Source organism: Dasypus novemcinctus, chromosome 29 (assembly GCF_030445035.2).
Source record: "Dasypus novemcinctus isolate mDasNov1 chromosome 29, mDasNov1.1.hap2, whole genome shotgun sequence".
NCBI lineage: Eukaryota > Metazoa > Chordata > Mammalia > Cingulata > Dasypodidae > Dasypus > Dasypus novemcinctus.
In genome coordinates this window covers 713,398-733,043 of record NC_080701.1, presented here as the reverse complement: position 1 = coordinate 733,043, position 19,646 = coordinate 713,398, and the positions used below count along the sequence as shown (strand labels likewise).

Here is a 19,646-nt window from a genome sequence, read left to right as displayed (position 1 = left end):
GGTGGGCAGTAAGTAGGAAGGCTACGACCTGTGGGTCCTCCTGTAGGCAGAACTGGAACAGAGCAAGCCATGGCAGAGGAGGGGAGAGGGAGAGGAGGAGGGAGGGAGGGAGAGGGGGAAGAAGAGGGGAGGGGGGAGGGAGAGAGGGAGAGGAGGAGGGAGGGAGGGAGAGGGGGAAGAAAAGGGGAGGGGGGGAGGGAGAGAGGGAGAGAAGGAGGGAGGGAGGGGGGGAGGGAGAGAAGGAGGAAGGGAGAGGGAGAAGAAAAGGGGAGGGGGCAAGGGAGAGAAGGAAGGAGGGAGAGAAGAGGGAGAGAGGGAAAGAAAGGAGAGGGAGAGAAAGAGGGAGGGAGGGAGAGGGAGAAGAAGAGGGGAGAGGGAGGGAGGGAGGAAGAGAAGAGGGAGAGAGGGAAAGAAAGGAGAGAGAGAGGGAGAGGGAGGGAGGGAAAGGAGGGAGAGAGGGAAAAACAGGGAGAGATGGAGGGGGAGGGAGGGAGAGAGGGAGGGAGAGAGAAATGGAAGGAGAGAAAGGGAGGGAGAGAGAGACAGAAGATGGAGAGGGAGGGAGGGAGAGAGGGAGGGGGAGAGGGAGAGAAGAGGTAGGGAGGGAGAAAGAGGAGAGGGAGGGAGAGAGAGGGAGGGAGGGAAAGAAAGGAGAGAGGGAGAGGGAAACAGAGGGAGGGAAGGAGGAAGAGGGGGGGAGGGCGAGGGAGGGAGGGAGCTGGCGAGGACCTTCCTGAGAGGCCTGGTGCCTTCGGGGGACCTGACTCTGGGGTATCGGAAGGAGGGGATGTGAAAGTTGAGAGAGGCACGAGGTCCTGCGCAGCAAGTGTTTAACTGAACGGCAGACGATGCTGAATCGGCCGTTTTCACAAGTCCCTTCCACAAGGCAACTTGGGAAAGCTGTTACTAGCCTATCACGTCAGGTCTACTTTTCCACTCTCCACATCTCCCAACATGTGTGTAAACGTAACATGAGAACGTTTCCTGTGTGTCTTTAAGGTGGCCCACCGCCTCTCTCAACAAAACACATCCAGAAAGTTTTGTTGCTAAGGGAAGGTCTGTATCACGGGGGGAGAAATCCAGTGAAAGGAAGAATAACTTAAAATTTCACTTAACTGGAAAAATCTTAACTATAACTAGTAGTCCCAAAGGTTTTTTTTTCTTATGTATACAAACAATGATAGTGTTATACCATGCAAAGTTACAGGCTAGTGCTGTTTAGATTTATTGCATTGCCAGCACTTTATATGAGGCAGCTTTTGAGGAAATTATGAATGAAGAGGTTGCACTGTTGCAATATTAATAGTTTCAACAGTGGTCATTCGGGTGCCCACAGGTAGGAGAAAGCATATTTTCAAAGCTCTGCCTTGGGCATAACATAGCATCCTTTATTCATGTCTATTTGAGTCCAACCCCAGTTAACGCCCCTGGCGTTCCTTCACTGAAGAAATGGATTTTGAGTGGGTGCTAAGAGTACGTTACAGTGTCTCTACAGCTCAGGGTTATAGTGAAATACAGAAGCATTATACGATAGAGAGAGAGGGAAGTCTGCTCCAGTATTTCCTCTTCAAGGCGTTGTGGCTCACCCACCATCCCTCATCTCACAACACATCTTTCAAAACAGCATTTTTGTACCACAATTCAACTGCGTTTCCTGCCGTGCAACACTGATTTTGAAAGTCAGGCAAGTTTCCAAAAGTTAGAGTTATGTTTCCACAGAACTCTCGGTTTTTGAGGGGGCTCTGATTAAGCCAGAATGGTAAGTGGATTTTGACAAGCAGGCTGGCTTTTGTCATCCCAAGTGGAGTGGGATTCGCGCCAAGCTCGTTCTTTCAGCTCTTGGGGCCTTGAGATGCTCCAGGCGGCTGAGCAGGTCACTCCGGGAACCAGCATGTCCCCAAGGGAGAGAGACACTGGATTTCCACCAAATTGGCAGCCCAGTAACCTTCTCCCTCAAACGCGGAACTGGGACAGGGGACACTCCCTTTTTACCTTTTTCACTTCGTGTTGAAATCCACTTGCCACATGGGTGTAGAAGAGACGCCACCCGGGCCCCCAAGCAGACCCAAAGCTTAATGCAAACAGCAGAATAATTTGACGCTGGCGGCCAAGGCAGGCCCTTTGTGGGCGCCCGGATTGGCTCATGCCAGTGTCCACCACTGCCCCAAGCTCCCTTCCCCTCCCTTCCTTTCCCACAATCAGAGTCCTCTGGGCACGAGTCTTAGCAGAGGAAACGCTCAGCTGAGCTTCAGCTTTGGGGCGTTCCTGTTTCGAGGGAGAGCCTGGGCACCAGGCCTTGCCAGCTCTTTCCCACGCCCTCCGGAAGCCAGCATCACCCAGGCCCCACCCTGAGCAAGTCCAGGGGCAGAAAAGGGGAGCCAGGGATGGGGTGCACCCTCGTTTACGGCACGCTGACGGAATAAAGTGACTAGAAATAGACCGTTCTTATTCCTGATCTCCAGTCAATATTATCGATTTCCCAAAGTTGGCTTTTAAAAAATCCAAAGTGTCCTGGAATGTGGTTCTTATTTTCTTACATTAGCAGAACTACAAAATTCTGATGAAAAGCAGTAGAAATGAATACACTGATTTTTTTTTTTAAATCTCCATTGCCGTATTGGTACTAGTAATATTATGTTATGAAGATGTTTTCAAGTTAACTGCATATCAAATGCTTCTTGAACTTCTTGGCTGCTAAAATTTCTGTCTTCATTTTCCAAAATGCCAGTCCATGTTCCCATTCATTAAAATGAAACCTATTTTATTCTCCCCAAATTCAGTGCCAGAATTCATTACTGACCAAAGTCAGTATAATAAGTGCTTTCAAGGAATTCAGGTAGGGAAAGGAAAATGGTAGCATTCTGTTGGTAATTCTTCCTTGTATAAAATAATTTCAAGAAAGAATGTTTTTAAATCAAATAAAATTTCTCTAGATCCATTTAAAAAGTATTATGTCCATAATCTACTGTTTGAGATGGCTTAATGATAACCGAGCACAGAACAGTTTCACTTGACTTCAGAGGTGAATTGCATCGTATTTTCAAATTCTAAACCTTCAAAAACCATAAATGCAATATATGAAATTAAACTGCTTTAAGGAATTCCTCTTGGTTAAAAAATTACTTCCCATTACAGTGGTTTAGAAGAAGTCTAACTCAGATATTTTATACATCTCAATTTAGAATCATTTGAAAATCCAATTTGCAAGCCTCAATTGTTTACTTCCGATTACTGCTAGATAAACTAATTCCTTCTTATTTTTATATAGCTGAATAATGACAGTGTCATTTCTTTTATATTCTGTACTGTTATTTAATGTCTGTATGCTGGACACCGTAACAGTGGATATTTGCAATGCAGATTTAACTTATAAATGCTAAAATGTTGCATCCAATGCACGGATGTTGTAATGTTCCATGAATTTCCCTCACCATGAGTTTTGAAATGTTTTTAAGGTGGGCTAATTCCCATGAAAGTGAAGTATTTGTGTTCAATTTACCTCCCCACCCAAGATTTATACAGCCTAATTTGACGTTAATAAAAATTAAAAATCTTAAAGGAAAAATGAATATTGTACTGTCTGCTGTGGTTTAGTAAAGATGTAAAGTTTTTTTAAAACACGCCCGTTTGTCCTGTTTAAGGTTTCAGGCTCTGTATAACTATACTCCTAGGAATGAAGATGAGCTGGAGCTCAGAGAGAGCGACGTCGTCGACGTGATGGAAAAGTGTGATGACGGCTGGTTCGTGGGTATGTGCATATTTCTTTTGACACGTTGGCTATTTTACAATTGCTTGTGTTTGCGCACCTGCATGGTTCCCTGTGATAGTCCAGCTCTCTTTGCATTTGTAATGCCTTTGTCCTTTCTTACACTCGTGCACTTTGTCATCCCAGGGCAATTGCATTTGTAATATAGTTTGGTGTTCACTGCTCCAGGGGCATGCACTATTTCCATTGGCTTTATTTCCAGTCCAATTAAGAGAAGAAAATCTTTTTAAATAGCATCTACCGGGAAAGACTGAGAACAACAAAAACATTCCCTCAGTAAGGAGAAAGGCTCTGCTGCGAGAAGGGTCGTGTTCAGAGGAGCGGGAGTGAGCGAGCTGCTCCCGGCTCACCAGGTCCGGGGCAGGGCCCTGAAAGCCAAGCGACCTGCCTCAGCTTTGACTCGTGGCAGACGTGCAGGGAAGTCCCACCTTAAAAGAAGACTAGGGGTTTTCTGTGAGAATATTTGTACACAGGGATGCAGAGGAAAGAGGTGAAAGAGTAGTGAAGGCTCTGGAGGGTAGAGGACGGCAGAAGAGAAGGGGCAGGAGTGTCCATGGCCTGCGGTCCGTGGCAGAGCGAGGAAGAGCCGGGGCCACGCTGGCAGCCACGAGCTGTGCGCTTGTTTATATTAATTCCCATTTAGAAGAAGAGTTTGCTGGCTTACATGCATGGGCAAAACAGTAATCACACTAGGACAAGTGCCAGAGGGTAAATAAGAAACAAAACCTGAGAGATCCTGTTCTCCTATGGCTGAAAACCCCAAAGAAGAACTCTGGGCACTGATGATTACAAAACCATCAGGGAGGGTGACATTCGAAACCCAAGGCCACCGCGATCACAGCCGTTTTTGCCTTAGCTGTAAGTCACCGTCTTGGAAATCACGCCCAGGCTGGAGCACTGCCCCCACAAATAGTTTGTTTATGCTTTTTAGTGGCTGCTGACGTGCTCAAAACGCCTGCATTTTGTCAAGGCGCTGGCCGTGATGAGCACTGAGCACGGCCTCCTGTCAGATGGTGAAGATGGGCGCCGGGCGAGTGGTGCTGCGCTGCTCCGGGGCTTTCCGCTCGTTAGAGCCACGCTTGGAGGTGCCACTGCCCAAGTGCCCTCCTACCCGCCCCGCCCTTGTTGAGCAGCTCTGGGTGAGCGCTACCGCCCTCCTCAGTGGGGTACCCCTCGGTCTGAGAGGCTGAGCCTGTCCGTTTAGCCGCATGCATTTACACTTGAGATGAAATATGCATTTACACTTGAGATGAAATGCGCATAGGTCTGTGTATTTTATCTTCCCACCCTTAAAGTGAGTTTTCTTTCCCTTTGCTCCCTTAGTGAAGGCTTGTAAATAGAAAGCTTTCAAGCCGCAGGCATGAACTGTTTCATTGTTGTCACCTCTCACTTCTTCCTTCTATCTTCAGGAACCTCAAGAAGAACCAAATTCTTTGGTACTTTTCCAGGAAACTATGTCAAGAGGCTGTGACTCGTTCTCCCGCCTTATTGGAGCCACGTTTTGGCCACACAGCTGCATAGACTTGCCTGAAGCGCCCCGCCGGCCTCCCCCTGTCATGCCTTCTGGTTCCAGTAGAAGTCGCCCCCCCGCCCCCATCTCCATCTTCACCTGCAGAGAACCTGCCGCTGCCGAGCCTTTGGGAAATACGGCAGAATTGCTTCCCCATGGAAGTAACTAGTCCTGCCTCCTGCTCTAAATTTTTACAAGTTGGTAGATGAGATCAGAATTCATTATACTTGAAAAAGGGTAAAATATTTGAGGGGAAAAAAGGTGTCTCAAGGAGGCTCTTCTGGCACCCCAACAAGAGCCCCGGGACGTGTTTATTCCTAAACACTGGTTTGCATTTCCACGTTCTTAGCTTGGCGGTATATTTTCCTGTCACGAGTTTGCCAGTGTCCTGGTTTACACGGTCTGACAACTGTACTTCAGCTATTGTTTGCCTGCACTTATGCATTGTAATATGCACAATGATTATAAAATCTGAAGCAAGAGTAGAAACCTTAATTCGGATGAGTGTAACTTTGTTGATTGAATGTGTTTTCAAATAGGAGTCTTTTCCTGCAATTTTTTTGTACTTTTTAGAGATGCAAACAGTAAGTGAATAAGAGCCTTTGGTATAATCATGAGAACACAAGAGGTTTAGCTGGATTACAAAAAACTAAAACAAAAATTATTGTGTTGTAAAGTTGCCTTGCTATTTTATATTAAAATGTAATAATCAGCATCATGAACAATGAGCTCTTAGTGTTTTATTTATCTGATAAGATTTAAGTGAAAGCAGTGTTAGTGAGAGGTGCAAAGAATTATTCTAACATAGACACTTGAAAGTATCTGTAAGCAATATCCATAGGTTTTAGATTTCACTGTGTGTCCGCATATTCGTTTGAGATTGCGAACATACGATCCATTTAATATGCTGTATCTTTTATGGAAATGTAAAAGATTCCCACACATTACTTTATAGTAATAGAGTACTTTGGAAGAATCACAGGCACTGAGCTTGTTTTAGCAAGGATTATGACCCATACAATTATTTTTACTATGATCATTATTTTCCTTCTGTGGAATTCAGAATCCTGGCTACATTTGAGGACAGAAATATGTTGAACCTGATCTTCCCGGTGTGTGTGAAATAATTGCTAGGAAGAAATTAGGTGCTTTTTAGAGGCAATATAAATTGTTCAGGTTACACTCTACGCCCTGAAGCAGAAGTGTGCAAAATGATACCGGGTCCGAAAGAGTTTCTGTGATGAACAGTGCCTGACCAGCACACACCTGAGAACCAGCTCTGAATTTCTTATGACTTCGCATAAGAACTGTTCATATTTGGATTTTGAGTACCTTATAGATAAAACTTTTTATGGCCTTTCTTCCATGGACAGTGATTGATCTTTTCACAATGTACGTAGACTCTAGAATTTTGTACATACGTCTGCTCTCTTTTTGTAAAGACAGTTTAGTTGTTGAGAAAACAGGGGAATTTCCTAACTTGGTCTTTATCCTGCAATTCCTCTAAATGACACCACCTTCAGCAGATTTTCCTTTCCATATCCTCCAGACTGCCTGGACAGTACAAATTTTGTAAGATAGCTTTATAAAAGGCTATGAATTTACGAGGTCTTAGCAGCCGAACCAACACGTAACTGACTCTGATTGCAGGACGCTGCACGAGGGAGAAAGTGGAGGGAGCTTTGAGCTGTCTGCCTGGGTTATTGTCAGGTTCACCACCAGCTTCATACTCTAAAGGCTTTGGGTTTGAAATTAGTTCACCTGCATGCAGCTTTGCTGATAAATGAATAATTATCTTTGATGCCATTTATGAGAAAAGATTTCGGTATCTGTTGCCTGTCATATTTAAGAAAAATTACTGTTTCTACTCTCTGTATCTGATTTTAAAAGAAAAAATATTCCTAACTGGCTTTCAGGTAATTGACTTTGAATTCTTACAAAGGTCATTGTGTTTTTCTTGAATAGACATCTAATAAATTTTGCTTGGAAATAACTTCAGTTTTTCTTTTTGACATGTATCCTTAAGTGAATTGTGTACTTTACCCCAATTTGTTGGATAACCTAAGAGAAAATGTCTCTGTTCTGTGTTCCATGTTTACACGAACAGAGGAAGGATTTTAGCTGCATCATCAGTAGAAAGATTTTTAAATCCATCCCCAGAGCTTGTTTCCTAAATACTCTTCAGCAGAAATAACACATTCTAAAATATTTCTGCCTTAAATACAGCCATTTTTCCAAGGAGTTAATTACAGAAGTGAGCACTTTCCCAATCCAACTCTTCACTTTAAACGCCTTCCCTAAAGGCTTTCTCCTCCTTGACGTGGCAGACTCTGCCAATACCCCAGGCTTTCAATGAATCTCAACTTATGTGCTGTGCTTGGGCATCACCTTCTCTCACACAAACAGTAAACAGCCGGCTTTCCAGTCAGATTCTTTCTAATAGAGTTTAGTCCCTCCAGCCCTGCTCTCTTCCACACGTATCCCAAATACTCAGAAATCTGTGCATTCCTCTGTTGGCAACTCAGTTACCAAGGATGTCTTTTCACATTGCTTCAGCTTGAGTCCCCTATTCCAGTGAATAATTTCCACTACATGTTGCTTTTCACTGAAATGTCTTCCCTTGTGTGAATAATATACCCCATAATATTCCTTTGTTCCTGTTTTTATCGGCACATTTATGGTAATATAAGTCAAATCTGAATCTGATTAAGGATGCTAATTCATGCTTCCCGTTGCTCTCCTCAAGTGACACCATTGTCAAATGACCAATGATTTCTAAAGAGAGAAATCCGGATTTTAAATACATATGCATCAGTACATGTGGGATTTCCTTGTCCCATCTGAGAATCAATGGTTTGTGCTTCTCTGTAAAATCTGGTGTAGTGCAGTCTGCCCAGGTTGCAGGTGCAAATGGCTGGCTCTGGGGTCCAGAGGAGCCACAGCCTTGGGTTGTCCCTGCTACCTGCTTCCCCCTTGCAGATGCCAGGATTCTGGGTGAAGTCTTGAATTATTTTTCTTGCTTCAAAATTGTTTAATGCATCGTAAGCTACTTCACTTGGTTTTTACGTCAATGCATGCTCATTTTCTAAAATTCTCCAACCGTTGCTTACCTCATCTCCTTCATGCCACAGGTGAATCCAGTGCTCGGCAAGGCTGCAGCCCTCCATCCGAGCACTACCTGGCCAGCCAGGTTGGTGGCGGGGCCACAGGTGGGGACCCTCTGATCCTGTGTGTGAAATACGACTCTTTCCTTCAGCTGCTGCCTCATGAAATAGAAGCAGGCATTGGAGAGTGGCGCAGAGGTTGGGGGGCGCAGGCGGTGGGGCCCCAGGAGCCACGGGGGCTGTGCAGCTGGGAGGAGGGGGCCGGGGCGGGAGTCAGTTCCAGTGTGAGGACGGCAGGTTCTTCTCCACCATGACCAGATGCTGAGCAAATTCCACTAAAGAATATCAGAGGAGTCCACAGAAGATGCATGTGGTATCATTTATGGTATTAAAACTCCAGCCAAATGTTATTCCTACGGTGAAAAAAAAAAACAGTTCTGCTTGCAGGTGAGCATTGTTTTTATTCCTTGCATCCAACAAAAGCAGACCGAGAATATCAAGAATATAATCCTTAAGAAGTATTAAATTGGACCCCGGGGCAACTGTTTGTAGAAATTAAGAAAGTATTGTTTGCTGTCACTTAAATACCATTCATACAAAGGAGGTGATGAAGTTACGTTCATGAGGGTAGAAAAAGCTTATGCAGCTTTAAGTGATGAAGAGTCCCAGAAAAAAATGGGGAGAATTTGAAAATCCAGGTGGGTCTCACCTGGATTTGGAATCCAGGTGATTTGGAATTGCCCTGCCAGCTTGGCTACTCGACCAGAATAATTCAGTTTTGGTTTTACTTGTATATGGGCCGGCATTTATGGTTGTCCTTCCAGCTGTCGTGGGCTCTTGGTGATATCAGTCAAAACACCATCATGAAGAACAGATTCCAATACGCACAACCCAGACTTACACATACTTTGTATACAAAATTCTAAATATGGATATGAAACATCTCATCAAGGTTTTGGCTGGAGCCTCTAAATTTTGTCGTCCATACAATAAAGATGTCACAAACAGACCAACGGGTAATACTCTAATACCCCAGCTAATCAGAGGAACCGGCAGCTTTGAGTCAGAGTGAGCCTCTGCTTTCGTGCCCAGACAGCTTGAGGCCAGCACTCTGCTGCCTCGTCTTGCCAGAACGAAAATTCCTGAGATTGAAGAACAGCAGTTCATGCTGAAAGGGCTCTGAACTACTTCAGGAAATGGTAGATGCAATCCGACGACTAGTAGCAATGGCGCAGAGTCGTGGAGAAAGGCGCTTCATGCTCCAGCTCTGGCACCCCTCGAAACGGCCCACGCTTCCCGGATGGCTGTGTCCAAGGCTCCAGCAGGCTACGTCTTCTTGTGCGGCTCCCTCGTAGTGAATGAACACTCTTAGATGGGTTTCTGATCATAAAAAGTACAAAATAAAACCATCCAGTTTTTGGTGACTTTGAAAGATCATCACAATTTACTGCACTTCCTTGAAGATGAAAACAGGAGGAAGCTACAGCTGTCCCTGCACTTCCTTGAAGATGAAAACAGGAGGAAGCTACAGCTGTCCCTGCACTTCCTTGAAGATGAAAACAGGAGGAAGCTACAGCTGTCCCTGCACTTCCTTGAAGATGAAAACAGGAGGAAGCTACAGCTGTCCCCGGGAGGTTTGCGCACGCGAGTGTGGACATGAAGTCGCAGGCACCGGGGGGTGAAGACAGTGGCGGCGTTGCAGCAGGATCCGGGTCGTGGCTCGGGTGAAGTGAAAGGCAGGCACTGGCTGGAGCACGTGGAGATGGCCGGGAGATGCCAACAAGAGCAGGGCAGAAGGAGGATGGCAACAGAAGAGTGAAGGACCCGAGAAAATGGCAAAATCAAAAAAAGAAGCCATTTCTTAAAAAGCCTGCCCCTGTGCCATTACCACAGGCAAAGCAAAAGCAGCGAACAGAGTTGCTGGGTGTGAAGCTGCAGGCGAGGAAGATGAAAAAGCATCTGGCAAAGGCAGTGACTCTGAAGAAGAAATGAATAGAGATTCCCAAAGTGAAAAAGACGATGGGTAGCGAGAGACTCTATTAGGAGCAAGAAGAGAGCCAAAACAAGGATAACGAAACCGAGCGGCAAGAATTTCAGCAAAGTGTACAGTGAAAGGAGCAAGCTCTTTTAGAAACCAAATAAGATAACACATCCTTCTTGTGGTCTGTACTTTCCCGAGGAGAAACCAGATGGTGGTGGCTTATATCACAGGAAGGAACAGGGAAGCAGACTTGGCCCAATGGATAGGGCGTCCGTCTACCACATGGGAGGTTCGAACCCCGGGCCTCCTCGACCCGCGTGTAGGGGAGCCCCACGCACAAGGAGTGTACCCGTAAGGAAAGCCACCCAGCACAAAAGAAAGTGCAGCCTGCCCAGGAGTGGCACCGCACACACAGAGAGCTGATGCAGCAAGATGACACAACAAAAAGAAACACAGATTCCTGGTGCCGTGGATAAGGATAGAAGCCGTCACAGAAGAACATACAGTGAATGGACACACAGAGCAGACAATTGGGGGGCGGGAGGGAGGAGGAGGAGAGAGAAATAAATAAAAAATAAATCTTTAAAAAAATAAAAAGGAAGGGACAGGCATTAACAGCTATGCCATATCACGTGTGCACACTGAGAAATACAGAAGAGGGGGACCTGAGATTTCCTGTGTCAGGCAAACCTGGAATTCTCAGTGTTTCTCAGATCAGATTAAACCACTGAAGCTGGAATTTTATGAGGCTAAGCCTGTGCCAGAAAATTACCCTCAGAGGGTACAGCAATAGACAGGGTGACAGCAGGAGGCTGAGAAGTCAGTTTTGAGGAAGACGATGACAGAGTGGTACGATGAATGGACCACAGTATTTGCACGTATTTGCAAATTTTCCCTGTTTCGGAAGTGTAAAATAGACCAGAAACAGTACTGAGCTGATGTTAGGACCATGTTAGTTTCTTTACTAGAAATGGGCACGTAACGGAACTAGACAGTGGCAGTGCCTTGGTACAGCCTGGAAATTGCTCAAGGCTTGTAAAAGCCTTTCAAGTACGGTGTGGTGCATTTATGTCATTTGCTGATGATGATAAATCCTTTGTTATTATAACTGTCTGGAAGTGTGGGCGATGTATTGTCTAATCAATGTATGATTCCAGTAAAAGTAAAGGTACATGAAAAACAGTCTGTAAATGAACAACTTTTCTTTGTTCAACTTTCGTTTGCACTAACGTTAAAATGGTAAATACCACAAAAGTGCTTTAAGTAACATCTGTTCGTTTCTAATCTCTTGATAAGCTGTTATTTGTTTATTGACATTTTGCAGTGATAGGGGAAGATTTATAACAGCTTCATTCTTAGTTTTAAATTTTAGACTTTCTGTTTTACCTGTCTTGATCGTAAGTTCACATTCTGTCACATTCTAGATAATAGGAGGGCTACATTTTTGGGCTTTCCTTTTCTTAAGTGCCCAGAGTTATTACAGATTATAAAAAGAGCTTTGAAAGGCTTAAACCATTTTGAAGCCTCTCTTTCAGTAGATCAAGGCAGGATCTAATTCTTTTGATGGATTATAGGCTTAAAAATGATTGTGGTACCATATGTTCTCTGATGTTGGTGGCTTACATTATTACACCTTTTTTTTAAAGGTCCACCATAAAAGCTGAAATACATTCTTAGCTTTTAATCTACTGGACTATCAAAAACATGCAAAGGAGGCACTTTTTGTATTCACTTTGGAGTCCTGTCAATAAAGTATAAGTTTGACTTGTTTTACCTTTGTAGCAATGTGTGTCTTTTTACACCCAAAGAAAGGATATAAATGGAATAATCCACTCTTTTATTTTTCAACTGAACATTTAATGGCATTGTACTTTACTGCTGATGTGACTGCTCTATTGCTGTGCACTACAGAAAAACCCACGCGTGGAAGGGATTTCCCCTCCCATAGTGCAACCCAGAAGATGGTGCTTACAAAGAAGAGAATTGTGTGCGTGACGAATTACTAAAGTAGGATAAATATCTTTATTACTAGTTATTGAGGTATTACTAGATATTGAGGAAGCATAGATCTGTAATATTTTAGGACTCATTATAATAATCCTCTCCTATCAAAATCACCCTAGGCCAAAGTACTGTTGGAATACTAATTTGTGACTTAAGTTGCCACTTTACATACACAGTTACCACTGGTATTTTGTTGCTGCTCCAGTTGGAAATAAAATTTTAAAATTACAAAAAAAACAGTTGCGTCTATTTCATACTTGGTGGAAAGCAGAAGGAACCTGTCTGAATAACTATTTCTATGATCATTTGATGCTTGATTTTTCTTTGTAGGTGATCAGTTCATATGGCCTGTTAATTTCTTCCCACTCTTTTCCAGACTTCAGCTGCAAAGGGAGATAGTCTTAAAAGATTCATCCGGTTAAATAAAACTAAGCATTCTATGAGCTTCCCAGAGCCTGTTTATTAACAGACTTATTTACTTCATCCTCCTTTCAGACTGAAGTTCTCCACTGGTTCTTTATGTATGCATCATGATTTCAAATTATTTGCTCGTCATGAACGATTGGGGTCAGAGCAGACACAGAGATTGGCATCATTGTTAAACGGTCTCCAACCCTCTTCCTGCTCATTACGTCCTACCAGCGAGTGCGGCTTGTGCTGATGAACATTTATGATCAATCTGACAAAAGAAACACTAACTTTGAATCCCAATCAAGTGAAAATTATGTTCTTTCTTTTCACCAGTAGATCTATACTAGCACACTCTGTACCCTGTAATTATTATTATTAATTTCATCAATGAAAAATGGTGGAAATTTGTTTTCTCTTTGTTCCATAAGTAGGTACCTAATATCCTCGATTTTGCCCCCTGGCCCACAAAACCTAAAGTGTTTACCATCGTCTTTTACAGAAGTTTGCCAACCCCTGGTCTATCCTAATTGTCAGCAACAGACCCGGGAACTGACTGGAGGGAAAGAATTTTGAGCATTTGGTACAATCGAGTCTCTTTAGTCTCGCAACAAATCTAAGCAGGAAGTCTGTCTTGTGCCTGTTTTACAGATGAGGAAGCTGAGGCTTCCACAGGTGGAATCACCTTCCAACGTGTTTTACGTAAGGTGATGGGAAGTGGTTTCAGAAGCCGCGGGGTCCGGCACGCTTGCTTCTAAACCACCGCTCCTGGGCTCGGTGCAGAGCGCACAGTAGGAGGTCAGCGGCCGCTGCCATCTCTCTCCACCATTCTCACCACATCTGACTGTGCGCAGGATGACAAGAAAGGTGCACGCCCCATCAAGCGAGAGCATTTCCCCGAAGAAAGCTGGCTGTAGCTTCTGAAAGCGCGCAGTAACCAGCAGGGATATCCCTTCAGCTGTCGGGGTGTTTTAACTGAGCGCGAGCTGCCAGAGCGGTGAGTGGCGCGGGGCAGCGGGGTCGTGCCTTTGGGCAGTGCTGGGCGCCAGGTGAGCCCAGGACCTCTAGAACGCTGTGTGCTCCCGGACACTCTCACATGTCCACAGCCCCAGAAACACTAGCCACGCCCTGCTGGGCAGCTCGCGCGGGGACCAGCGCCTTAGCTCACTGCTAAATTCAGGCCCTCTGTGGCTCCGGAAAGTTCCATCTGAGCTCACACACATACATATATCTCAGCCCAAAAAAACTTCCAGTCCAAGACAGAAGGCTGCCTAGCAAATCTCCACCTGTTGCTTTGGGGTTTCTTGTTTCATCCTTTTCCCGAAAGTGTGATGGTGACTCAGTTGTCCCAGTGTCTTCCAAAAATAAGTGTCATTTCATATAAAACTCTTGTTACCATTAATACCACCAGGCAGTGGGTATAAAAGTTTGCACTGATATTACAGAGAGCTTGAGAAGGGCTTCTCAAATACTGTTTTACTTTTTCTGTTACACAGGCAATACATGTTCATTGCGGGAAAACATAGACAATGTAGCTGATCAAAAAGAAGAAAACAAAGCATCCCAAAGCAATGCTCAGGATAAAGGTCACATTTTAGAGCATGTCCCTCCAGAGTATTTTTCTGCACACGTTTGCGTGTGCGTGGTGTGTATAGACAAAAGTTGGATCATGCTGAACATGTTGTTTATAACTTGCACTAGGTATTGAGTAAACTCAAGTAAAGTGAGTAAACGTTTTCAGGGCAGTTTGGCAATACTAAGGTCCATAAAATCGTGAAGAAGAGTCAGAATCAATCCCCAGGATCCAAGAAAATGCAATTCGTTCACAACCATGAGGTACGAATACCAGAATTACCACCAGGCTGGAAAATCCATTGACATTTGAGGAATTGTAGAGGAAGGAAAGAAAAGGTGGAAGGAAGGAGGACAATGCGATGACATTCAGTGCCTGCCTCCCGGAAGCCAGCGTGCGCACGAAGGCAGCAACGGATGGTGAAAGACTGGAGTGTCGGGGAACAGCAGAGCAGGGCGCTGTGTCGCTAAACCGTCCTGGGGTCAGCAAAGATCATGGGTTTTGAAACAAAACTGGCAAAGCAAATAATAATTTTGAAAGTAGATATAGTCCAGAAAAGTTAAATCCAAATGAATATTTTTATAGTTTACTAAGACAATGTATCTCAACCAAGGGCAATTTGCCCCCCAGGGAACACTTGCCAATGTATGGAGGCGTTCAAGTGAGGGGTGGCTAGGCCAGGGTGCAGTAAACATCTGCAATACCCAAAGCAGCCCCCAGAAGGAGCTCTCAGCCTACAGTGTCCACAGAGCTGAGTTCAGACGGCCTAACCCTACCCCGGGAGCTCATTCCACATAGAAGAATCATACTGTATTCTTTTTAAGGAAGTTTTTTTAATTCTGGAATCAAATTGCCGACAGCCATGGCCCTAAATGGCCTCTATTCTGCCCAAGGCTGGCAGATCCAGGGCTCCGGCAGAGGCAGTCTCTTCTCTCCAATTCTGGAAGTAAGACTGGAACACATCTAAGAAAGAGTAAAATAATAAGGGAAGATTAATGAGGTACAAACTAAGCAAGTATTTATAGATAGACATTAATCTCTAGAAAATCTCCCCACAGCAAAATGGCCACTTTGAAAGCGTCTGTGTCTGCAGTTCAAGCCCAGTCGAGACAGAGACGCTGTTCTCCTGGCAGCAGATCTCAGACAACAGGGTGTCAAGACAATGCGGCAGATGAGGTCAGTTATCGGCACGCTGTCTGCAGGAACCATGGGTGGGGAGGACAGAAGACGTGCCGCCATGGGAGCTGGCGGCAGGGTGCCCGGGGTTCCAGGTGGAAACCTTGCAGTGCCCCCCCCCTTAACCGGGCCCTCCAGCTGTGCCCCTCTGGTGTGCTCAGCAGCCACGATGTGACGCTGCTAGCCAACAAGAGTGGGAACCTCCTCCCAACTCAAACCGGTGTCTCCAGGGGTAGCAGCAGTGAACACACCAGCAGCTCAGCCCTGCCCCAGGACCGCCATCTCCACCGCTTCTGCTCCCTGGTTCCCAAGGGCTGGCACGTGCAGAGCAGTCTTGCTCCAGAGTGACAGCCACTGGGAGCTCCCCTCCTCCCAATTCCACCCTCAGCTTGAGATTCGTAGAGAAAAATAAGCTGCAAGAGGGTTTAACCGTGAAGTAGTCCAGCTGTTTCCTCCAGAGAGAGAAGACACCCTTCTCTGCCCACCCCGCCGTGAGAGAGCGCCGCCTTAACCAACAACCACGAGCAATGGATCCAGGGACGAAGGAAGAACTTCTAGGTCCCAGCGGGTAAAAAACTAACAAGGTCTTCTTTGTTAATTGTGTATAAGCTCCATGAACTGGGACGTGCTGCAGTGCACCCACCTGAGCCTACGGGAGTTCCACTCCCTGGGAAATGAACCCCTCTGACCCCAACTCTCTCCACCTGCACATTAATTAAGCCAGTGAGCGTAGAAGTTTGCGTACGGAATTGCTTTGTGGACTCAGGTAAATGAGCAGTGCTTTGTTGAATCTTTAGAGTACAAGGGTAGGTATTGAGAAGTCACCTCCTTTAACAAATCTGCTGGACGAACCTTGGTGGCTGAGCTTCTAAGTGCAGATCTATCAAGAAGCTGCATGTCTCCATAGGTGCCTGGGATTTCTGGAATGTTCTCTTGCCAACCCTTCAGAACTCTGAGTCCCCAAGATTGGCAAAAGTTGTTTCCCTGATGGCTGCGCCCTCAGTAGGAGGTCCAGCACATTTCTGAATTTCAGTTGTACAGCCTGGGAAAGGGTGAGCTGAAGAGATGAGAAAAAAATACGAGAAATAGATGCCTGGAGCTCTTCAGATGATGCCTTGGGCACACACAGCTCTTTTGAGAGCCTTGTTGGCACCTGATGCCAAAGATCAGGCTATTTGATCTACTTGGTTTCACCATAGTTCTCAATCATCAGCTTCAAGCAAGTCATCTCAAATACACACTCAGAAGAGCCTTCAATAGCTGTGGCCACAGTCTGTTAGCTCTCCTTCCGCAAGGGAGAGTGGACAACATTGAAATAGTCCATCAACTGCGTTCTCCCCTGAGTGTAGCATAATAAAAGCCTCTATGGTCAGTGTGAAAACTTGAACAGATAGAAAATGAAAGCTAGTTATATTGGACATTGTTAACTGGATAATTGTGAAATTGCAAGTGTTAGCAAGGCCACGAAGAGGTATGAGCTAAACAAGAATCTATAGATAATGCTCACCCCAGAAAATTCTTTTGGGACAGATGGCAGCGAATCAATCCACCTTTTCTTTAATAGTATCAAGTAAACTTGATCTCAGAGTTGGATTGGTGAAAACAGTGATTTTATTTATCCACAATGAAACATCTGCCAGTAGCATTTCTACTGTCACTGCCACGGATTTGCTAGCCCACATCTGAACCAGTGCCACTGTTTTTTTTCTGCAGATGAACTTTGATATAAGGAATAGGATATGAAGAGCAAAATGCCACTCGAGCTTGGCTTTCAAGGCCCTCTGGCCGGACCGTTCCTGACTGGCCGCCACCAGCGTCTCAGCTAAGTGTCCCTGGGAGAGGGCTCAGGGCTGTTGGAACAGCAAGACCTGGCTCTTCATGCTCATTCCACTGAGCTCATCTTGGGGACTCTCTGTCGATAGAGTATGTTTAATTGAAAACAAAAGAATGCACACATGCACAAACATTAAGCTCTTCAGAACCTGATGTCCTCAGAGACCAAACCAGGGGCACGCGCTTGCTTACTACTTTAAGAAGAGCGCTCTCCTTCCAAGGCTGCTCGTGGGCACACTGACCAGGTGTCAGACACAGCAGCTTTGCTGAGCGCAGGGGCTTCTCCTTGGGATTATAGGCATTTCCCCCTTGCTCTCCAGGAAGGAAAGCTGCTTACGTGCAAAGAGAAATGAGTTAGAATTGAGTTTATCTCTGGCCTGTTCTGTAGGAAAAACACTAGTATTATTTGCTCAAGTTAATTAGATTGAAGGCCCCGAACATCGTCTTCTCCCCTCACCCTTCTCTCTGTTTTTGGGAGTATTTCAAATGTTCGTGAACTCTGAGCTCATCACCTTCCAGCCCCCACCACCACCGACATCCCTCAACACACACGGACGCCCTTGCTCAGCTGTCAGATGATGTGATGGAGCTCAGCAGACATCTGCGTAGAGTAATGGGGCCACCGCAAAGATGAATTGCCAGGCAGCTGCACTGGAAACCTAGCATGCTTCCCCACACAACACTGATGATGCGCAGATGGGATGACCTATTTCCCAAATGGGATTATAAATAATCTTCTACCTCAGAAGCCATTTGGTCCTGCAAGAAAAGATTCAAAGCCATCAACAGAGGACCACATGTAAACTTCAAGTCCAAATGTGTCCAAGCCTCTCGTTTGACTGTGTGGGTGCTGATGTTAACACATGGGGATCTTTCTGGGATTCAGAGTTTACAAAAACAAAAACAAAACGTATGAGAGGGAATGCCTTGCTTTGCCAGCACAACTCTTATACAACAATATGGAAAGCATATTTTTCAAACTCAGACTCATTAGGTTTCTATGGAAGTGACTTTGAATATTTTATAAGTGACTACCTCAGCTTATAAAATGGGTACAATAAAACTTATGTTACTCTGAGGAGTAAATATGATAAAATATATACAAGCAGAGTCTAAGATGTAGTTGACACTAAATAATGATAATTCCCGGCCATTCTTTTCCTTTTGAAGTTATCATCTTGGCTGATTCTAATAAGCATGAAACATTTGAATGTATCTCTTAGATACTCCTCTTGGCTACACAGCCAAGTTTTGTGGTCTAGTTTTTGAAGAAGACATGCAGAATGTGACCTTTAAAAATACATTTTAAATCAATGAGATTTTCAAAGCAGTTTTATTATTTTAAGAATTATTATTTTTCACAGTAAGTGAATTCATTCTTAAGAAGGAAATGACATAAAAACAGAGTTGGTGGCTAGACAAAGAAAGAGAATTGGATAAAGAAATACCAGTTGTGAGTTGTTCTGCTGGTTCCACCACGGACCAGTCTAGAGGCGCCAGGAGCTCCGTAGGTCCGAGTCTGGAGCTGGCACACGGAGCCTGTGCTCTGCCCTAAGATGACCGGTGACCTTGAGAAAGTAGTACCTCCTTAGTAACATGGAGAAAATAGACAAATCATTAAGACCCTTCCATTTCTAAACTGTTCATGAGGTCTTTATGGGAAATATTTAAGGAAAAATTACCAGCCAGCTAAGAGGCAAATTGGATATGGACTGCAAAGAAATAGAAATTCATCAGCCTGGTCTGGGAGGGGACAGTGGCTCAGACCCTACAGGGCAGTTTCAGCTAAGAGAGCAGCACAAAACACAGGGCACACAGAGGCCATTCAATAAACAGAGAACTGCTAAGCATACTAAAGGCATTCAACCCACAATTCAAAAAGAAAAGAAAATAAGCTTCCATTCTTCACCCAACAAACTGTTGACCATGCAAAAAATTTTCTCCCTGTACATTAGTGGGATTGCAAATTGATAAAAGTTTTTAAGACACTTTGACAATCCATAACAAAGCTTTAACATATTATATATCTGTTGACCCAGCAATGTCTTTTTTATATATTTATTTTAAGGAAATAACTAGGGATGTGTTCAAATATTTTACAACAAGTTTATTTCTTGTCATGTTTTACCTGATATTAAATAATTTTTTTAGAAAACACTAAATATCTAACAACAGGGAATGGTTAAGTAAAATGTGCAGCTTTAACTATGAAAATGGCCTTACGGAAAAATATTTAATGATGGGTAAAGATATTCACAATGTATTGTTAAGGTTATATAAAAAGTGTTATA

The 19,646-nt window shown here is 44.5% G+C and overlaps 1 protein-coding gene and 1 pseudogene across 38 annotated transcripts in view; both read left to right on the top strand.

Annotated features, from left to right (window-relative positions):
• The window catches only part of SORBS2 (sorbin and SH3 domain containing 2), a 206,868-nt gene extending 199,599 nt beyond the window's left edge, over nucleotides 1-7,269 (top strand). For 18 of the 38 annotated variants that reach the window (XM_071212563.1, XM_071212598.1, XM_071212587.1 and 15 more), the window contains 2 exons: nucleotides 3,642-3,748; nucleotides 5,176-7,269. In XM_071212563.1, coding sequence (XP_071068664.1) covers nucleotides 3,642-3,748; nucleotides 5,176-5,237 — 169 coding nt within the window. In that variant the 3' untranslated portion in view covers nucleotides 5,238-7,269. The remainder of the gene's footprint in view (nucleotides 1-3,641; nucleotides 3,749-5,175) is intronic. The other 20 variants (XM_071212566.1, XM_071212599.1, XM_071212588.1 and 17 more) reach the window with 3 other exon arrangements.
• Nucleotides 7,270-8,346: 1,077 nt separating this feature from the next.
• Nucleotides 8,347-10,161, top strand: LOC105746054 (translocation protein SEC63 homolog; annotated as a pseudogene).
• Nucleotides 10,162-19,646: the final 9,485 nt, after the last annotated feature.